At 38.5% G+C, this 15,629-nt stretch overlaps 1 protein-coding gene across 2 annotated transcripts in view; it reads left to right on the forward strand.

The window, feature by feature from the left end:
• Positions 1-15,629, forward strand: part of ATP8A1 (ATPase, aminophospholipid transporter (APLT), class I, type 8A, member 1) — a 207,502-nt gene that overhangs the window by 99,886 nt on the left and 91,987 nt on the right. For both annotated transcript variants that reach the window (XM_004681324.2, XM_004681323.2), the window contains exons 21-22: positions 2,539-2,623; positions 5,324-5,463. In XM_004681324.2, the coding sequence (XP_004681381.2) occupies positions 2,539-2,623; positions 5,324-5,463 (225 nt within the window). The remainder of the gene's footprint in view (positions 1-2,538; positions 2,624-5,323; positions 5,464-15,629) is intronic.

Raw genomic sequence — 15,629 nt, forward strand, 5'->3', positions numbered from 1 at the left:
AGTTAATTCATGAAAATTAAAATTCTACTCGGAAACATATATGCCAAAGGAGAAATTAGAAACTTGATTAATAAACTTAGAGACTGAGAGACTTTCACGTGAGAAATTTTAATTAAGTACCCTTAAATAAAATTCTGTGCCAAGTGCAAATAAGACCAAGTCTGAAAATAGTTATTTTTAACAGTTCATCACCAAAGTAGAGGCAAAAAACAGAACATTCTGAGTGGCACACAGAACACGTTTGTATTAAATATAGAGATGCCTGATGTCTAGCAGTCATTCCAGTTGTCAGGAGCCTGTTCAGGTCAGTCCTGCCCCATTGTGTAAGATGACAAGATCTGAATCCTTAAGGGTAATTGGCTAATTGATTACAAGAATGTCTGGATACTCTCAGTATAAATTGTAGTACTTAAGTAATGTTGGGAAACTCCTTTTTTTCCAACTCACTACCTTCTTATTATTGGCTCTTGCATTTCACTGTCCAACCCTTCTTTGGCATGATCAAGTGTTTTTGTTCGTTTAACAAGTACCTTGAACACTTGCCATGTGCCAGCCAGCACTGAAGCAAGAGCAGTATTCTAAAAGATGATGGGGAAAACTTTATAAATGAAAATTCAGCTAATATCATATAGCCCTAGACTATATGATAGGGACGAGAATCTGGCAATGCCCTACCACTTCTATAGCATCCTCTCAATATGACTTTTCACTTTTACCTTGTCAAGACTAGAACACCAGATTATTAAATCCACTTAGAATTTTCTGTAACTGTACACTGAGGTTCTGGATCTGATCCTAGGAGATGCACATATTTTCTTTATCCCTGTATAGATAACATTTTTGTTTTCCATGAACATACCCTATCCCGGAGGTAGCCCTGTGAATAAATCATTTTTACTCTGGGTCTATATGTATTTAGTTTTCACATGTAGCACAGCTCATTGTGATTGTCATTGAAAATCATTTGGTTTATACAGAAGACCACACTCACCCCTGCTTTCTTGGATACTAAAAAGGAGACAGAACTTGAGTTTCTGCTATCCTGAGCATCAGTTTGAATTTTATGGACGTAGTCAGTTGAGTCTTAATGTGACACAATCAGCAAGATTCAGCAAGAATCACTTGGTGTGTCCAAGCTTCTCCCTCCGTCCCCACCAGCACTCTCAGTGGATCAAGACCTGTGTTTTCTCTTTTGCGATTATCCACCCCATAAACATGCCCTAAGCCCAAAAAGATTTGGTGGTGAATGAGTTCGGAGCATATACCATATCGTCAGCTTAATCCATTGAAAAATATAATCTCCCCTCCCTTACCATTTACCAGTGTTGGTCTTGTGATTTTAACTTTTTTAAAGATTTTCTTAGTTTTAAAAGTCTTTTCTAACCTCACAGAAAATTTCATTAGCCTCTGGAAAAAACAGAGTTCTTAATTTATACATTTCATTCTCCTCAAGGAGCCTTAAGGAGAAATTATCATTTCCTTTTGCTTGCTCCCCTTTCCATTCTGCCACTGAAAAATGAAAAGAAATTCATAATTGGAGCCTGGAATATTCCATCTGTTCTGAGGTCACTAAGTTCTGTTTCTCTCAAGGGTTCTAAATCATACTCCATTAGTCTGCTTCCAAATCTCAACTCTGAGACTGGAGACCCCAAACTGGGTTATACCACTGAGAAAGTAATTGCAGGTAAATGATCTATTTTTTCCTGGTCTAATAAAACCATGCAGGCTGAATACTAAAATTCTTAAAACATTAAACCAAACTGAAAAATATCTGAAGAAACAACTGGCAACTTATAAAGGGGCAAAAATTAGAGAAACATAAATAGGTCATATAGTTAAAGCTGAAAGGAACTGTAAAGATAATCCAGTCGTTGAATTTTATAGGTGAAGTCAGTTGAGTCTTCAAGTGACACAATCAGCAAGATTCAGCTGTCAGCCATCACTGGGTGTGTCCAGGCTTCTCCCCACGGTCCCCACCAGCCCTCTCAGGGCATCGAGAGCTGTGTTTTCTTTTTTGCGACTACCAGTCCCATAAATATGCCGTAAGCCCTAAAAGATTTGGTGGTGAATGAGTTTGGAGCATATACCACATCGTCAGCTTAAAAATCTGCTGTGCACATTAACATTTTAAAGACTCTGAAAAGCATGACAGCACCACAGGGGGCAAGCGCTTTTGCTTTGCTCAGTACAGCATTTCCCAAACTTGTTTGACTGCTGGAACATTCTCCTGATATCATCCATGAACACCCACACTATTCTGCCGACCTTCCAGGTTTGGAGGCAAATGTGGTATTAGGAGAATATGAGGTTTTGACCAGGGATCTATTAAGAAAGGTGAAAAGATAGGATTAGACCTTATTGCTTAATGTCATCACAGAACAGTGTTATTAGAGAAAAAATGTTTTTATGCTTTTAAATTAACATGAAAAGAGACTATATTTTCCTATTAGTTTGCCTCTAATAATTTTACCAGCAGAAACTTTATTAAAACTCAGATTGTTTACTTAAAGCATGTTATACCTTCTCTTTGTTCTCCAGGACACTGTGATTTATGATCGACTGGCAGAGACTTCAAAATATAAAGAAATTACCCTAAAACACTTAGAGCAGTTTGCTACAGAAGGTGAGTCTAACATGGCAGTAAAGCTTGATTAAAATAAAAAGAAATCATGTTTTTCAGAATCATTGTTTTTCATTTACTTAGCAATTCCTAAAGCTGTGCTTCATCTTGATAACTTGGATTATATTACAGGCTTACTTTGTTTTATTGCACTTAGCTTTATTGTACTTCGCAGATACAGGTGTTTTGTTTGTTTGTTTGTTTAATAAGACCCTCCACCAACAAAAAGATTAGGACTCACTGAAGGCTCAGCATTATTTTAGCAATCAAGTAATTTTTAATTAAGGTTTTACATTGTTTTCTTCAGACATAACAGTGTGGCACACTTTACAGAGTACAGTACAGTACAAATATAACTTTTATATGCACTTGGAAACCAAAACATTTGTATGGCTCCTTTATGGAGACAGTGGCTCTGTGGGGCAGTCTGGAAATGAACCCACAATATCTCAGAAGTGTGCCTGTGTCTGCTCACAGTATTTTCTTTCTTTCCAAAAACTGTATACATTAAAATTTTGAGACTTTACCCCCACATGGGTAAAGAATCCATATTTCTGTTCACTTTTTTTTTAATTCTGCTCACCTTCTTAGTATGAATACTATCTATACTCTAAACACTTTGTGCCTTTAAGTACAAAGTAAGTAGGAAACGAAACCAAAAAATGAAAGAACTGGATATTCTAATTGGAATAAAAAATAAACTGAAATATTTCCCTATATAGTGGTATATCTATTTAAACCTATATACCTCCTCAGGCCTATATTCAATTTAGTTTCAGCTCCAACTTTTTAAGCCCCCACTACACACCAGGCCCCTTGTACAGCCAGAGAATCCACAGCGCATGTACATATTAATCTGCCCTAAAATATACAACTGCATAGCAATACAGGGCAATCTAGGGAGGTGAAAGAAAGTGAGACTTGTTAAACATTAAGGTCAGTTACTATAAGAATTTGTGGAAACTTATCTCTAAATTGAAAAAAAAAGTGACCAGAACTGTATCTAAACCTCCCATCTAAGTTTTCACTCCTGTCTGCTTCAGCTAAAACTGTTGCCTCTGGCATGAAACTTGACCTCTAACAAATCCTTTTTTCCCTTGAGCCAAGCTGAGAAAGGGTAGGAGTGCTTGCTATGAGGGTGAGGGAGAGGAAGGGGACCTAAGCTTTGAAAAGCCAGGACACAGCCATCTCCTGATGCTCCTTGAGTTTCCAGGAACATGGAAACTCACAGTGACCATAGAATTTAAATTCTCCAAGTCCCAAGGCCCACAGACCTTGAGGGGCGGGGAGGGGGGGTGGAGTAGGGTGAAGGGGCGGGGTTCCAGGTACCACAGCAGGGGTTCTTTCATTGAAGGGCTTGGGGAATATCTTTCCCTTCTCTGATTGTGATGTTAAAGGTACTCTGGCTCCTGTTGAATGGGCCTGGTCTTCACCTCCACTCCCTTTTTCTGGCTTTACACACTTCTTGTCTGCCTGGGAGTAAGTTTCCTAAAGAAAAGCATGTCAATATAGCCCCAAAAAGATAATAAATTCTCCATTTGTACATCCAGCAACAGACAGTCCTGCTCCTGTCTTGGAAATTGTATGCCCTTGGCTTCTGACATGTTGCTTGCCAAGTTTTATTTAACTTGAGGTCACTAGCACCTACCTTTCAAAGGGTTAAATGACATTGAATGAGGTTTTTTCCTTCTTAGCAACTGAGTTAACTGCCTGTGTTGTGATTGACAAATATTTTTGCCTATTCCTTCTTCCCAACTCACGGACATTTTTCTGGCAGTGGTAGCCTCAGGGTGAGTTACAGAGTTGGCTGATACCAAGCACTTGAGGAACCTCAAACATCAGCTTTGATTATTTTCCAGGGTGTTTCTGATAGGTATTCGTTTTTGTTACTGTCCCTCCATTGTATTTGGCATCTTTACACTACAAGTTTAAAATGGTAAAAGCAGTAATGAACAGGCATCTGTCCCAGTAAGAGAAGGTGGCTCTCTTGGTAGAACTGATAAGGGGTTCCTCCCTTCTAAAGCATCTGTGAAGGCACTGTGATCAGTCCTGGAGTTAACAATGTGAGGGACTCTGTATCCATGCTGTCCATGAACATAACACTAGTGAGGAAAACCCACAAGAAAACTCCATGAAACACTGCCACACTAGAGGAGAGTTTGGGGATTGCTCTGTGTGGGATCTGGGGGAAAGTAGGATGTTTTTAGAGCTGAGTCTTAGAGTAGACAGACAGGTGGGGGACAGGATTTGGAGAGGGAGCAAAGGATGGAGAAAACATGATGATAATGTTCAAAGACCCCATCATGTAGGAAGAGAATTGGAGGGTGTGAGTTTAATGGCAGCTAATATAAGCAAATAAGCCAGACTGGGGATTTAAAGTTCATCTTGGGGAACAGCAGAAGATTGCAAGCAAAGGCATGACCTGATAAGATTAGGATTTTCAGAAAAGTCATTGTAATCGTGGAGGATGAATTAAAATAATTCTGATTAAAATAAATTAGAAGCAGGGTGGGATGGGGATGTTAAAGGCCAGGGGACCACTGATCCATGTTTCACACAGAAGTTTTATCAGACTTGAGTTGATCTTCAAATTATTGTTTAAAAACAGCAATTTAATGAGGCCTTGTTAAATAAAAAGGAAGGCACCGGATTTATGAATAAAATCTGATTGGTTGCTGGGATGTCTGCTACTTTTTTTTTCAGGGCTAAGGACTTTGTGTTTTGCTGTGGCTGAGATCTCAGAGAGTGACTTCCAGGAGTGGCGGGTGGTCTACGAGCGTGCTTCCACAGCTATACAGAACAGGCTGCTCAAGCTGGAGGAGAGCTATGAGCTGATTGAAAAGGTATGTGCAAGACTGTTTCACTCACACAGACATTGGATTTTCAGAAAACTTTAATCTTTACTCCAGGGGCCAATAAAAGAAAAGTCAGAATATCTTGAGAGATCACATACTATTGAATCTCCTCCGGCCTCAGCATTAGCAAATCTTCAGACCAGTTCAAGCTTTTGCTGAAAAGTCTCTGGAATTACTGTGTAAAGATTGTCACTCTTTTTATGGTGTTGGATCAAAGTTAGGCTTGTTTAGTCATCTTATTAACATGTTCCATGCATCTGTGCCACTGAAGATAAGTGTGCCTCCCTCCAGGAGGCACATACATAAGCCATACATGTGTACCTGTAGCTAATAAATGTGTAGAATGTGTAATATAAAAGTATATAACATGTCGCTTGTTTTCCTTTATAGCAAATAGTCACATATAAGTGAACAATCCAGAACTTGTACTTTGCCAGGCCTCGCTCACTTAAATACTCCATCATTCCTGTCACATCTGTAGATTTTTTTCACCTTACAGATAAAGAAACCAAGACTATTTCAGGCAGAAAGTGATGGATACAGTGCAATTGATACTTTATAAATGGTAGGAATTGCTTTCTTCATTTAGACAAGCAAAACATTTTGTATAGCACTTCCCCTGTGCCAGGTGTTATTCATAGCTCTTGCATGTCTTTAGTTATTTAATCTTCACACCATTCTTTTGAAGTAGGTACTGTTAATTTTCCCAGTCTTACAGAAATATCAAAGCAACAGAGAGGTTAAGTGAATTGATTGAGGTTGCACAGTTCAGAAGAGGGTGAACTCAAATTCTCACTCTGACTCCAGAGTTCCAACTCATAGCCACTCAATTATTTTCATTCTAAATTTTTAACTTTTCATTAAACAACTCCCTAATTCTATCATTTCTTCAACTGCATTCATCTTATACTGCACAGAAGCAAGTTTGTCTATTGCCTTCAGGTGAATAAAGGCTGACATTTTTCCTCGGTCCTCTGTCTCAAACAATGTCTTGGTGCTTCAGTCTTGAAACATGGCCAGTGACACTGAGGCCTCTCTGGACTTTTCTCCTACCCACTCATGCGTGCCCTGCCCTCTCTGTCATCCGAGGGAGGGTCTTGCTCCAGCTACAGGTGGCTTTCTCTCTACTACCATTGCTGAGTGTGACTCACATATCATTCTCCAGTCACAACAGATGATGATCACTTTAGGAAGTTGAGATGTTAAGAAATATCTCATAACTATCCTAAATTTGAACTTATTTTTGTGTACTGCTTATTTCTCAGAAGGCTTATCTTAGAGTATGGGGCACCTTCTAACATCACCCCTAATTTATCCTGTCTCTCTTTCCACTCAGCATAAATATAATGTAGCCATTTACCCCTGGACAATAATATTGAATAATATAATAGTTATATTAATTAGTATAATAAGTGACCCAAAAAATCTTGAAAATGGATTTTAAACTTTAAATTTTGTTTCTACTTGAAGTATACAGTAGGGAATTCTGGAGTTCAACATTTAATGTGCCTTATGTTTGTACTCTGAATGTCCTAGAGTTTATAGGTTAGATTTTATATGTTAAACAGTTGTACTTTGTGTGTATGTGTGTTGGTTGACTCCCAACTTCTAACTGAAATAGATATTCAACCTAATTCCAGAAGATGGCGATCGTGAGTCACATTGAAATTTAAGTTACGTGGAGAAATCCTTCATGTGTATATTTTGGGTCCACAAATACAAAAGCTTTCTTTACAAATGCTTCTTACCTAAGGTAATTAAATCAGTTATAGCTAATTTCTTTTTAATTCATTAATTCTAACTTTTATTGTGTTATATCTAAGGCCCAGAAAGGCAGAGATTGTTTCTCTTTCTCTGTCAGTTCCAAATTAGAACTGGTTTTCTATATTCATCCCCCCACCTCTAAATCCATAGATTCCTTCAACTTTCATTTACTTAATTAACTTTAATTAGTCAGCAAATAGATGCACAAGCAAATAATGACCACCTGGCCAAGGTGTTAGAACGTGAACCCTGAGGAATGTCCCACAAACTAGGTCTAAAGGAAGCTTTCAATCATGACCCCATGATTGAGAACGACTTTTCAGAAATAATACCTTTCAGGGGCCCTCCCTGGTGGCACATTGGGTTAAAGTACAGTGCTATGAAGCTGTCCACAGCCACTGCAGCATGAGTTTCCATCCCCAGTCAGTGAGGTGGCCCACATGGTGCAGCTGACCCCTCCTGTTTCACCCACGGCTCCCCTCAGCAGTGTTTAATCCATCTGCCTGTTCTGCTCCCCACTCTGTCTCTGGGGAACCCTCTTGCCAGCACCCCGCACAAACACATTTCTGGCCTATACCCCCAGCTCTTATATGCATAAATAAATAAATAAATAAATAAATCTTTTTTAAAATTATCAGAACATAGATGTGATGTATGTATAAGATATTCCTGAACATACTTGAATCAATAACGCAAAATGGCATGGTGGTGTGGGGGCAACCAGAGGCAAGAGAGGCTGCGGGAGCCAGACGCCTGGCAGCAACAAAGCTCCCCATGAATCTTAAGGCTCTTTTCCTTCTGTCTGGTGTTTTCTCATGTCTCATGGTCTCACCTCTTCTGTGGTCATGCTACTCGAAGTGCTACTCATCCGCCCCACTGCTGCAGCTGCCATAGAGCTTATGCCAGCCTCTAGGCTCAGGTGTGCACACTTACACATGCCTGCATCCATGTTGCAGGTGCCCACAGTCAGGCACACGTGTCCTGGGACTGCACCCACAAGCACGTTGTGTGTGAATATGGTCAAGGCCACAGGTGATAGCCACAGAGGCTGGTGGCATAAAAAGCCTGATTAAGTCATTTATCCTACACATGGCCATATTCACATTGGCATTACCTAAAGGCATTCAAAATTTAGAAGATTTGTGGAACATTTTCTGAAGACAAGAATATTTGTAATCGTGACAAATAAGTGAAAATGTTATGATAAAGATTTTGAACCCTGCTCTCTACCTTATCCCTCCAGGGTTTGTTCATATAAATTCTTTGAAGTTCAGTGAAATCCTTATTCCATGGGGGGCTATAACTTCTAACATAAGCTGAAAAAATAATAACTGAATTGGACAAGAACATCCAGGAAGATAATGATAATCTGTTCCTTGGTGCACTTCTTTGTTACTTTCTTTTACCCCCTCACCTTCCACGACATGGGAGGTTTGAAAAGTCCTCCAGATACTGCTGTCCTTACTGTCATTATTAAGTGGAGGATTTAAGACCTTTACCACCATCTGTAAAATAAAATCACTATTTCTGCTACAAGATTGTATAGTTCAGGTTCCACCATTGAATTCTTTTTTTCTGTTACTATGGGTCAAGAAGTGATATTTATTATTAGAAAGCCACATTATTTCCAAACAAGAAGGTCTCCATAGTTAAATGCAAAAGGGATTATTGGTTTCCTATCAGATGCTTCAAGTGTGTTGACCCAGTTTGGAACGAGCTGAAGCGTTGCTTTGGGTGTTGTGGGCAGTAACACCTCTTCATGTCTCTTTGTCACCACTTGAGAGAATTTACAGTTGTCTCATTCTTTAAGATGACACCTTTGACCTGTTTTTACCTCCTTTAACCTTATTTTTTTGAAATATAATGTATTTAGACTTGTAATTTCAGATTATGAAACCTTTTATAGTATTGGTCTATACTTTTTATATTAGATTATTTTTTAACAAAATTAAAAGAATTTATGGTTGGTTAGGTAATATTGCAAATAAGTAACAGAATAATTGTGAAATCTTATCCTTCATTAGCAGTTTGGTTTCTCTGAAATTCTCTTCTCCTTTGATCTGCCACTTTATTCTAATTATCTGCTAATCACTTGATGTTAGCAAAGCAGATTATTTACCTTGAGTGGCATAGAAAGCAGAACCAGAGATAATGCCTGTAAAATTGAACAGCCATGGAGGCAGTAGTTCCCTTGTGCTAAAACTGTTCCTCTTTTGTTAAGAGGCCTGGGTTGTGAAATATGTTTTTAAAAACTAAAATATTTCTAATGCTTTTGTTAGTTTTTTTTTTTTTTTTAAGATTGATTATGGGTCAGAGAGGACTGTTCTGAGTTGGAGGAATTAGAAAGCTATAATTTTGGCATCATCTCACTCTCCTTTGAAGCAGATGGCAATGTTGTATTTTATGCATGTGTTGTGATTTATGATCAGTGTATATCCTTCTCTAGACTGAAGATTCATGAGAGCCAGGAGCGTTTTTATGGTATCATCACTATGCCTCCAGCGCCTGCCTAGTTGGTCCATGTTAATTACTGAATAAATTATTCAATGAATAAATGAATGGTTCAATTAGATAATTTATTCAGAAGCTAAATTTATTTAGTAATTGCCTGCTTATTTTAATTCTGTCCCCTATTACTATTAAAAGTCCATGCTTTCTACACATTGAGGATGTTGGTATCAAGTGTGTTGTCACTAAGGATTATTATAAGGCTATGTTAGAAAAGGAGCTAATATGTTTAAGCACTTCATTTAAAAAGCCTGCCTTCTATGTTATCTGATCTAGGAGTATGAGAAGTTCATGGCTCAAAAGCTTCAACCACAACCACAAATGTCTGAGCACATGGCAGGCTCCATTCTGGACTCTGGAGCACAGCAGGAAAAGTGGGGAAGGATTGAAAAGTTCTTGCCTAGTTTTAGTGATAGGAGGTAGGCAGTAAACTTATAAGCCAAAGGGGGGAAAAAGTGTTATTTCAGACAGGGCTAGATAAAGCATTCTGATAAGGCATCGAAGTAGTGATCTTCTTTTGTTACTTCCTTTACTCTTCCCTAAAATATGGTTGGCATTTCTGTGATTTTTTTAAAGACTGCCTTGATGTGGTATAATACAGATCAGCCATTATACCAAGTGTGACTAAACACAACAGTTTAACACCCTTTGCAACATGTGGTAAGGAGTGGTTTAGAGGATTCTTAGAGAAATATAAAACTTAATAGAAAACAGGACTTTTCTTGAACACTTGTGACTGCCAAGTTCTCAGTAACTTCTGTATTAGAATGGGAGGTTTTTTCCAGATAAAACTACCACTTCTATTCTTAGTAATTGCAAATATCACTTTCATTTGTACTAAAAAATGAAATGTAGTAGATGAAAATTTACATGATGTACTGGTGATTTCGTGGTTTAGAATTCCAGTAGTTTCCTGTTTTACTATTTGCTTAAGAACATTGCTGTCTGTCAACTCATCCACTAATAATATCTGTGAGCATTCACGAAGCTCAAGTTCTCTGTTCCTTCTCATGGTGTATAGTCCTAGGGCCTCTAAAGTGGGATACACAAGACTACATTTGGGTGAGGGAGACAATGTTATAACTTCTATTTCTTGTTATGTGTTATCTCCCCTTTCTTCCAACTTTTGCTTTGCAATTTTACAACATACATCACTTACTAACATTAAGTGAACCAGTGCCCCATGCAGAAACATAGTTATGTCATAGATAACTATTCCACATTTCCCCTACATACCAAAAAAATTGAGGTGAGTGATCATAATAACCCTGGTAAATCAATATGGTTAGCCTGATGTTGCTGATAAAGAAATTCTTAGCTAAATTACTTGTTGAAAGACACATAGAGAGGTTGGCAGAGTAGGGACTGAAACCCCAGTTCTGTCTTGATTTCGACTCCCCCTATACATAATAATCCATATGTTATTCTGCCAGTTAGATGTAAAAGAAAGACTATGTATATAAAATGTTGGAGACTTAAGAAAAAAAAAAAAAGTAACTGTGTATGTAGATGTATGACCTCCAACTTGGTCAGCACTTGGGGTTAGAAGGTTGGCACATTCAGAACTTGTCATCTTAGTGAATGATGCAGCCTCTGTGTGTTCAACATAAGGTGCTTTATGTCCTTAAAAATGAAGGCAGAAATAGATTTTTCATGATTTTCCTTCAACTCATCCTTATAATCTCCATATTTAAAGTACATAAGATTTCCTAAAGATGTCTCATCACATATTCACCTTCTGGCCAGTTTCTTATTACAAATGCTTCGTGGTAGACTTTCCACACTGGGTATTGCTGTCTTCTCAGAGAAGATGGATGTGTTGTTCTAGCAGGCTACACCCAATTGCTTCTCAGATCCTGATTCTTTTCAGCTGGGTGTGTGAATTTTGGCCTTATTTGGCAAGCCCTTGGCTGTGTGAGAGTTCAAATATGATTTCTGTGGTTCAGAAAGCACCAAGTTAAAACTTACTCTTGGCCTTGAAAAAATTAACTGGTTGCATGATTTCTCTAGAAGCAGGCAAATAAATGAGCATTCTAATGTTTTAATATACTGTAGTTTGGCTTAAACTGAAAGAAAAGAGTTGCAAGGGTCTCTCCTTTTCCAGAAAACCCCATTGTTATGTGCTAAGAGAGGCTGAGAAGAAAAGACACATGGAATCAGGCCCTGCGGGATGCAGAACAGAGGCGCCCAGCATTTTTTAGTAACTACACTGCAGAAAACAGGATCCCACAGCCCCAACACAACCGCAGTCCGGGGTCACCATGTTTTAAAGCTAAAGAGGGGAGGACTACTCATCTTGTAGCTCCACCTTCCTAACCCACCCCCTCTTGACCACCATGAACTTTCTGAAGCACAAATCTGACCCTGCCTCTGCCCTTCTGAAATTCTTCCCCAAATGTTCTTATCCTTTGGAATCCTCATCATATGACACAGACCCTTCAACTTCCTTTCTCTGCCAGCTGCCCTTATCTATACTCCTAACATACCATTCCCAGAAAGTTTGAAATGACCAATCCAATTTCATCCTCCAAACAATCCAATTGGTATCATTTAAATACCACCACACTGTGCTTCATTCATTGTTCCCATTGGACTAAAGGGCAACTTCTTACACAGGATATGCTTTTGAATTCCTGTCTTTGTCCTCGTTATTCTTTCTGTTTGGCATTCCTCCTCACTGCTCTTGATTTCTTGACTTAATTCTTTGCTTTAAGATTTAAAATCAACTATTAATTTGTGTTGGATTTTTTTTTTCTTATTTCAGTCACCCAGATGAATCAGATACCCCTTTCTTGTGTTTGTGCTCTCTATTCACAGAATATTTTACTTTGAAATGAGTGTATAGCATATGGGGAGGGTGTAGGGCCTGTCTTTTAGGCTGTCTAGAGGTCTGTCCTCTATGGTTATCATCTGCAGCCTTAACTGTGCTAATGCAAGAGGTGCTTTTGATTGTGGACTCACTGTACACATGCCTGATTATGGACACCTGGAGTGTGATGCGAGCAGGCCTAAGTGTGTACACGCGCCACAGGATGAGTGATAGCACACAGGAAGGCAGCTGCGGAGAACTATGAGAGGAAGGGGCCATGAGAGAATGCCAGATAAAGCCAAAAGGAAAGAGCACATAGAGACACAGTGGGCCCAACTTGCTGTCTCTCTTCTGCCTTCTTTCCCCTGTGTACTGTTTAAAAAAACAAAAAACAAAAAACAAAAAAACCTGTGGAGATGTTCCAAGGGCTCCAGAGTTCTCTTTTAAGCTGCCTGAACTGACACCGAAGCTACTGACTAGGGATGTTTGCAGAATGGGGGCACTGTTTCTCTCTGACAGTCATACAATTAAGCAGCTTTACCTACAGTATGAGTCTACAGGAAAGGAGTGGCTGGGGTCAAAAGATCTGGGGCCAGGCTAAGAAGGACAAGTCGGAGCTGGACAAGGAAGTGTCCCAAGCAGTGAGTCAGACTGCAGTCTGGAGGGGAGGTGGGCTGCTCACCCATGTTCTCCTTTAGGAGTCTACATGCCCCTAAGAGCCAACTCTACCTATTTGTCTAAATAAAGTTTTATTGGAACACTGTTCCACCTGTTTATAATTGTCTGTGGCAGTTTTCATGCCCTAACAACTAACTTGAGTAGTTGTGACATAGTCCTTCTGTCCCTTTACAGAAAAAGATTGTCAACCTTGCAGACAAGAATAAACCCTTCTTCCAGGTTTAGGTCATTAAACCAGCAGCATGCAGCATCCAGCATCTTCACAATTGCGCACTTTCAGGCCTGACATCAGACTTAATGGGAAGTTCAGAACTCTGGCTGTGTCATAAGCCTGTTAGGTGAATCTGAAAATTTCTAGATTTCTGGTTCCATGTCTAATGACTTGGGACTTGAAGACAGCCAGGATCTAGGAAAAATAGATACCAGTGAAGGACAAGGGAGTATATAGAGGGAGGAACCCAACGAAGAGTCTCTGCTGACTTATTCTGACATACAAAGTCCATGAAGGAAAGGACTCACTGGTGAGTCCCATCTTGCCCACAATTACCTGCACAAAGTAGACTTGGGAATGAATGAAGTCAGGATGCAAGTGTGTTTGGAAAGCAGCTGGTTCCTAAGTGAGACTGCAGGCCTGCAGGTGGATCAGGGAAAGAGGTACACCTGTTTGGCTGAAACCCCTCCCCCCCTCGCCCTCACAAAACAATAGACTACTAGAGACTGAAGAACAACACAAGTGCTAACAAACCTGAGGATCTGAATAAATCTCTAGCTTTCATCTCAACTTTACTTCCCATGTGGTGCTTTTGGGTACATATTGATTCTTGGTGTTTTACTCTTATCATTGTAAATCAGCTATACCTGTATTTTCCCCTTACTTAACTTTCTTAAGGCTGTTAACTGCATTTATAAATGTAAAGGACATACTAAGGAAATGGCTTCATCTTCCAAGTCATTATTTTATTTCAAGATGAAATAAAGATTACCAATTACTAATACCCATATGAATACATATTTACTCTGAAAACATTACTATTTATGATTGCTTTGTCTTTAAAGAAACTACTGCCAAGTAGTATTTGCTGTAATCTAAAGCCTAAGTCGATATGAGTCTGATTATTATACTTTTTCTCATTTAGGAGCATATCATAAACTTAAAAATACAAAATAATATTAGGCTCTGATAAAATTTTCTAATATGGTAGTAAGTCATTTTGAGGTTCTGTTATTTAGCAAAATATACATATACTAGGAAAAACATTATTTCTAAAGTTGTCATAATACATTTTACCATATAGTTTTGAAATACTCTGCATGAAGTTTTTGATCTTCACTAGGGTAGAAATTTTATACTTATATGGCTTTTTAAAAATTCTATATAGATTATTAATTTCTGAAAGAAAAAAATAAGATTATCAAGAGCTTTACTAGGTCAATAAATATTATTTCATGATTTTTCAGTGATAACAAAATGTATATTACGTCAAAGAATCATCAACTTGAAACATTTATAACTTTAGCAATGTGACATTTTGAAAGTAAAATTAGTATTTTGGCTTTTTCAAATCCATAAATGCCATGGGAATTTTATCATGTTTCAGCACTTGCTGGATCTATAATTCCCACAGTGCCCATTAGTGGCCATCTGTGTAAGGTAATACATGTTTGCGATGAAATTGATTACAGCATAAACATTTGTATGTTATGATCAGGAAAAGCACATAAAGTTCACATCTTTTTTTTAAATGATCATTATGAGGCAAAGCAGCCAGTTACCCAAGATCCTAATCAAATCATAAATGACTGCAGAGCCAAAGGAAAGGAGGCTCCAGACCAGGACTACAACTAGGAAATGCTGTACTCTAGAGATGATAGATAAAAAGGAAAAGGAATCAATTTTGCAACAGTTTTTTTCCTTTCCAGGCATCAGAGTAGTTTCACTGCAGTTTTACCAAGTGTCCAGAAAGGTTTCATTCCCCTTCTTAGAAGTTCCATACATCACAGCCATGACCACATTCCAAGTTAATTTACTTGTGACTTTTCTCAGCCTGCATACATAGCTGGTTCTAGCTCTGTGTTATTTTAATTTATTTTTTCCTGGTCCCAAAAATGTTTCCTTTTGAACCTGTTCCATAAAGCCGAGTACTTTCCCTCTTTCAGATATGTTTTTAGCATGATCTCCCCAGTGAGACATTTTATTTCACTAGATATGTGCCTGGTACTATATACCTGTATGCTTCCACAACTCACATCTCCCCATAGAGCAGAGTTAGGGAATATAAAAATACATTTGTTCATGTATTTCGACAACTTTGCTTTCACATTATCTAGACACCCTAGAGTTTTGTAAAATCATTGTACAAAAACTAATTTTTGGTTTAGAAAAATTTGAGGGTTT

This window comes from Condylura cristata, unplaced genomic scaffold, assembly GCF_000260355.1.
Source record: "Condylura cristata isolate star-nosed mole 26May11 unplaced genomic scaffold, ConCri1.0 scaffold00012, whole genome shotgun sequence".
NCBI lineage: Eukaryota > Metazoa > Chordata > Mammalia > Eulipotyphla > Talpidae > Condylura > Condylura cristata.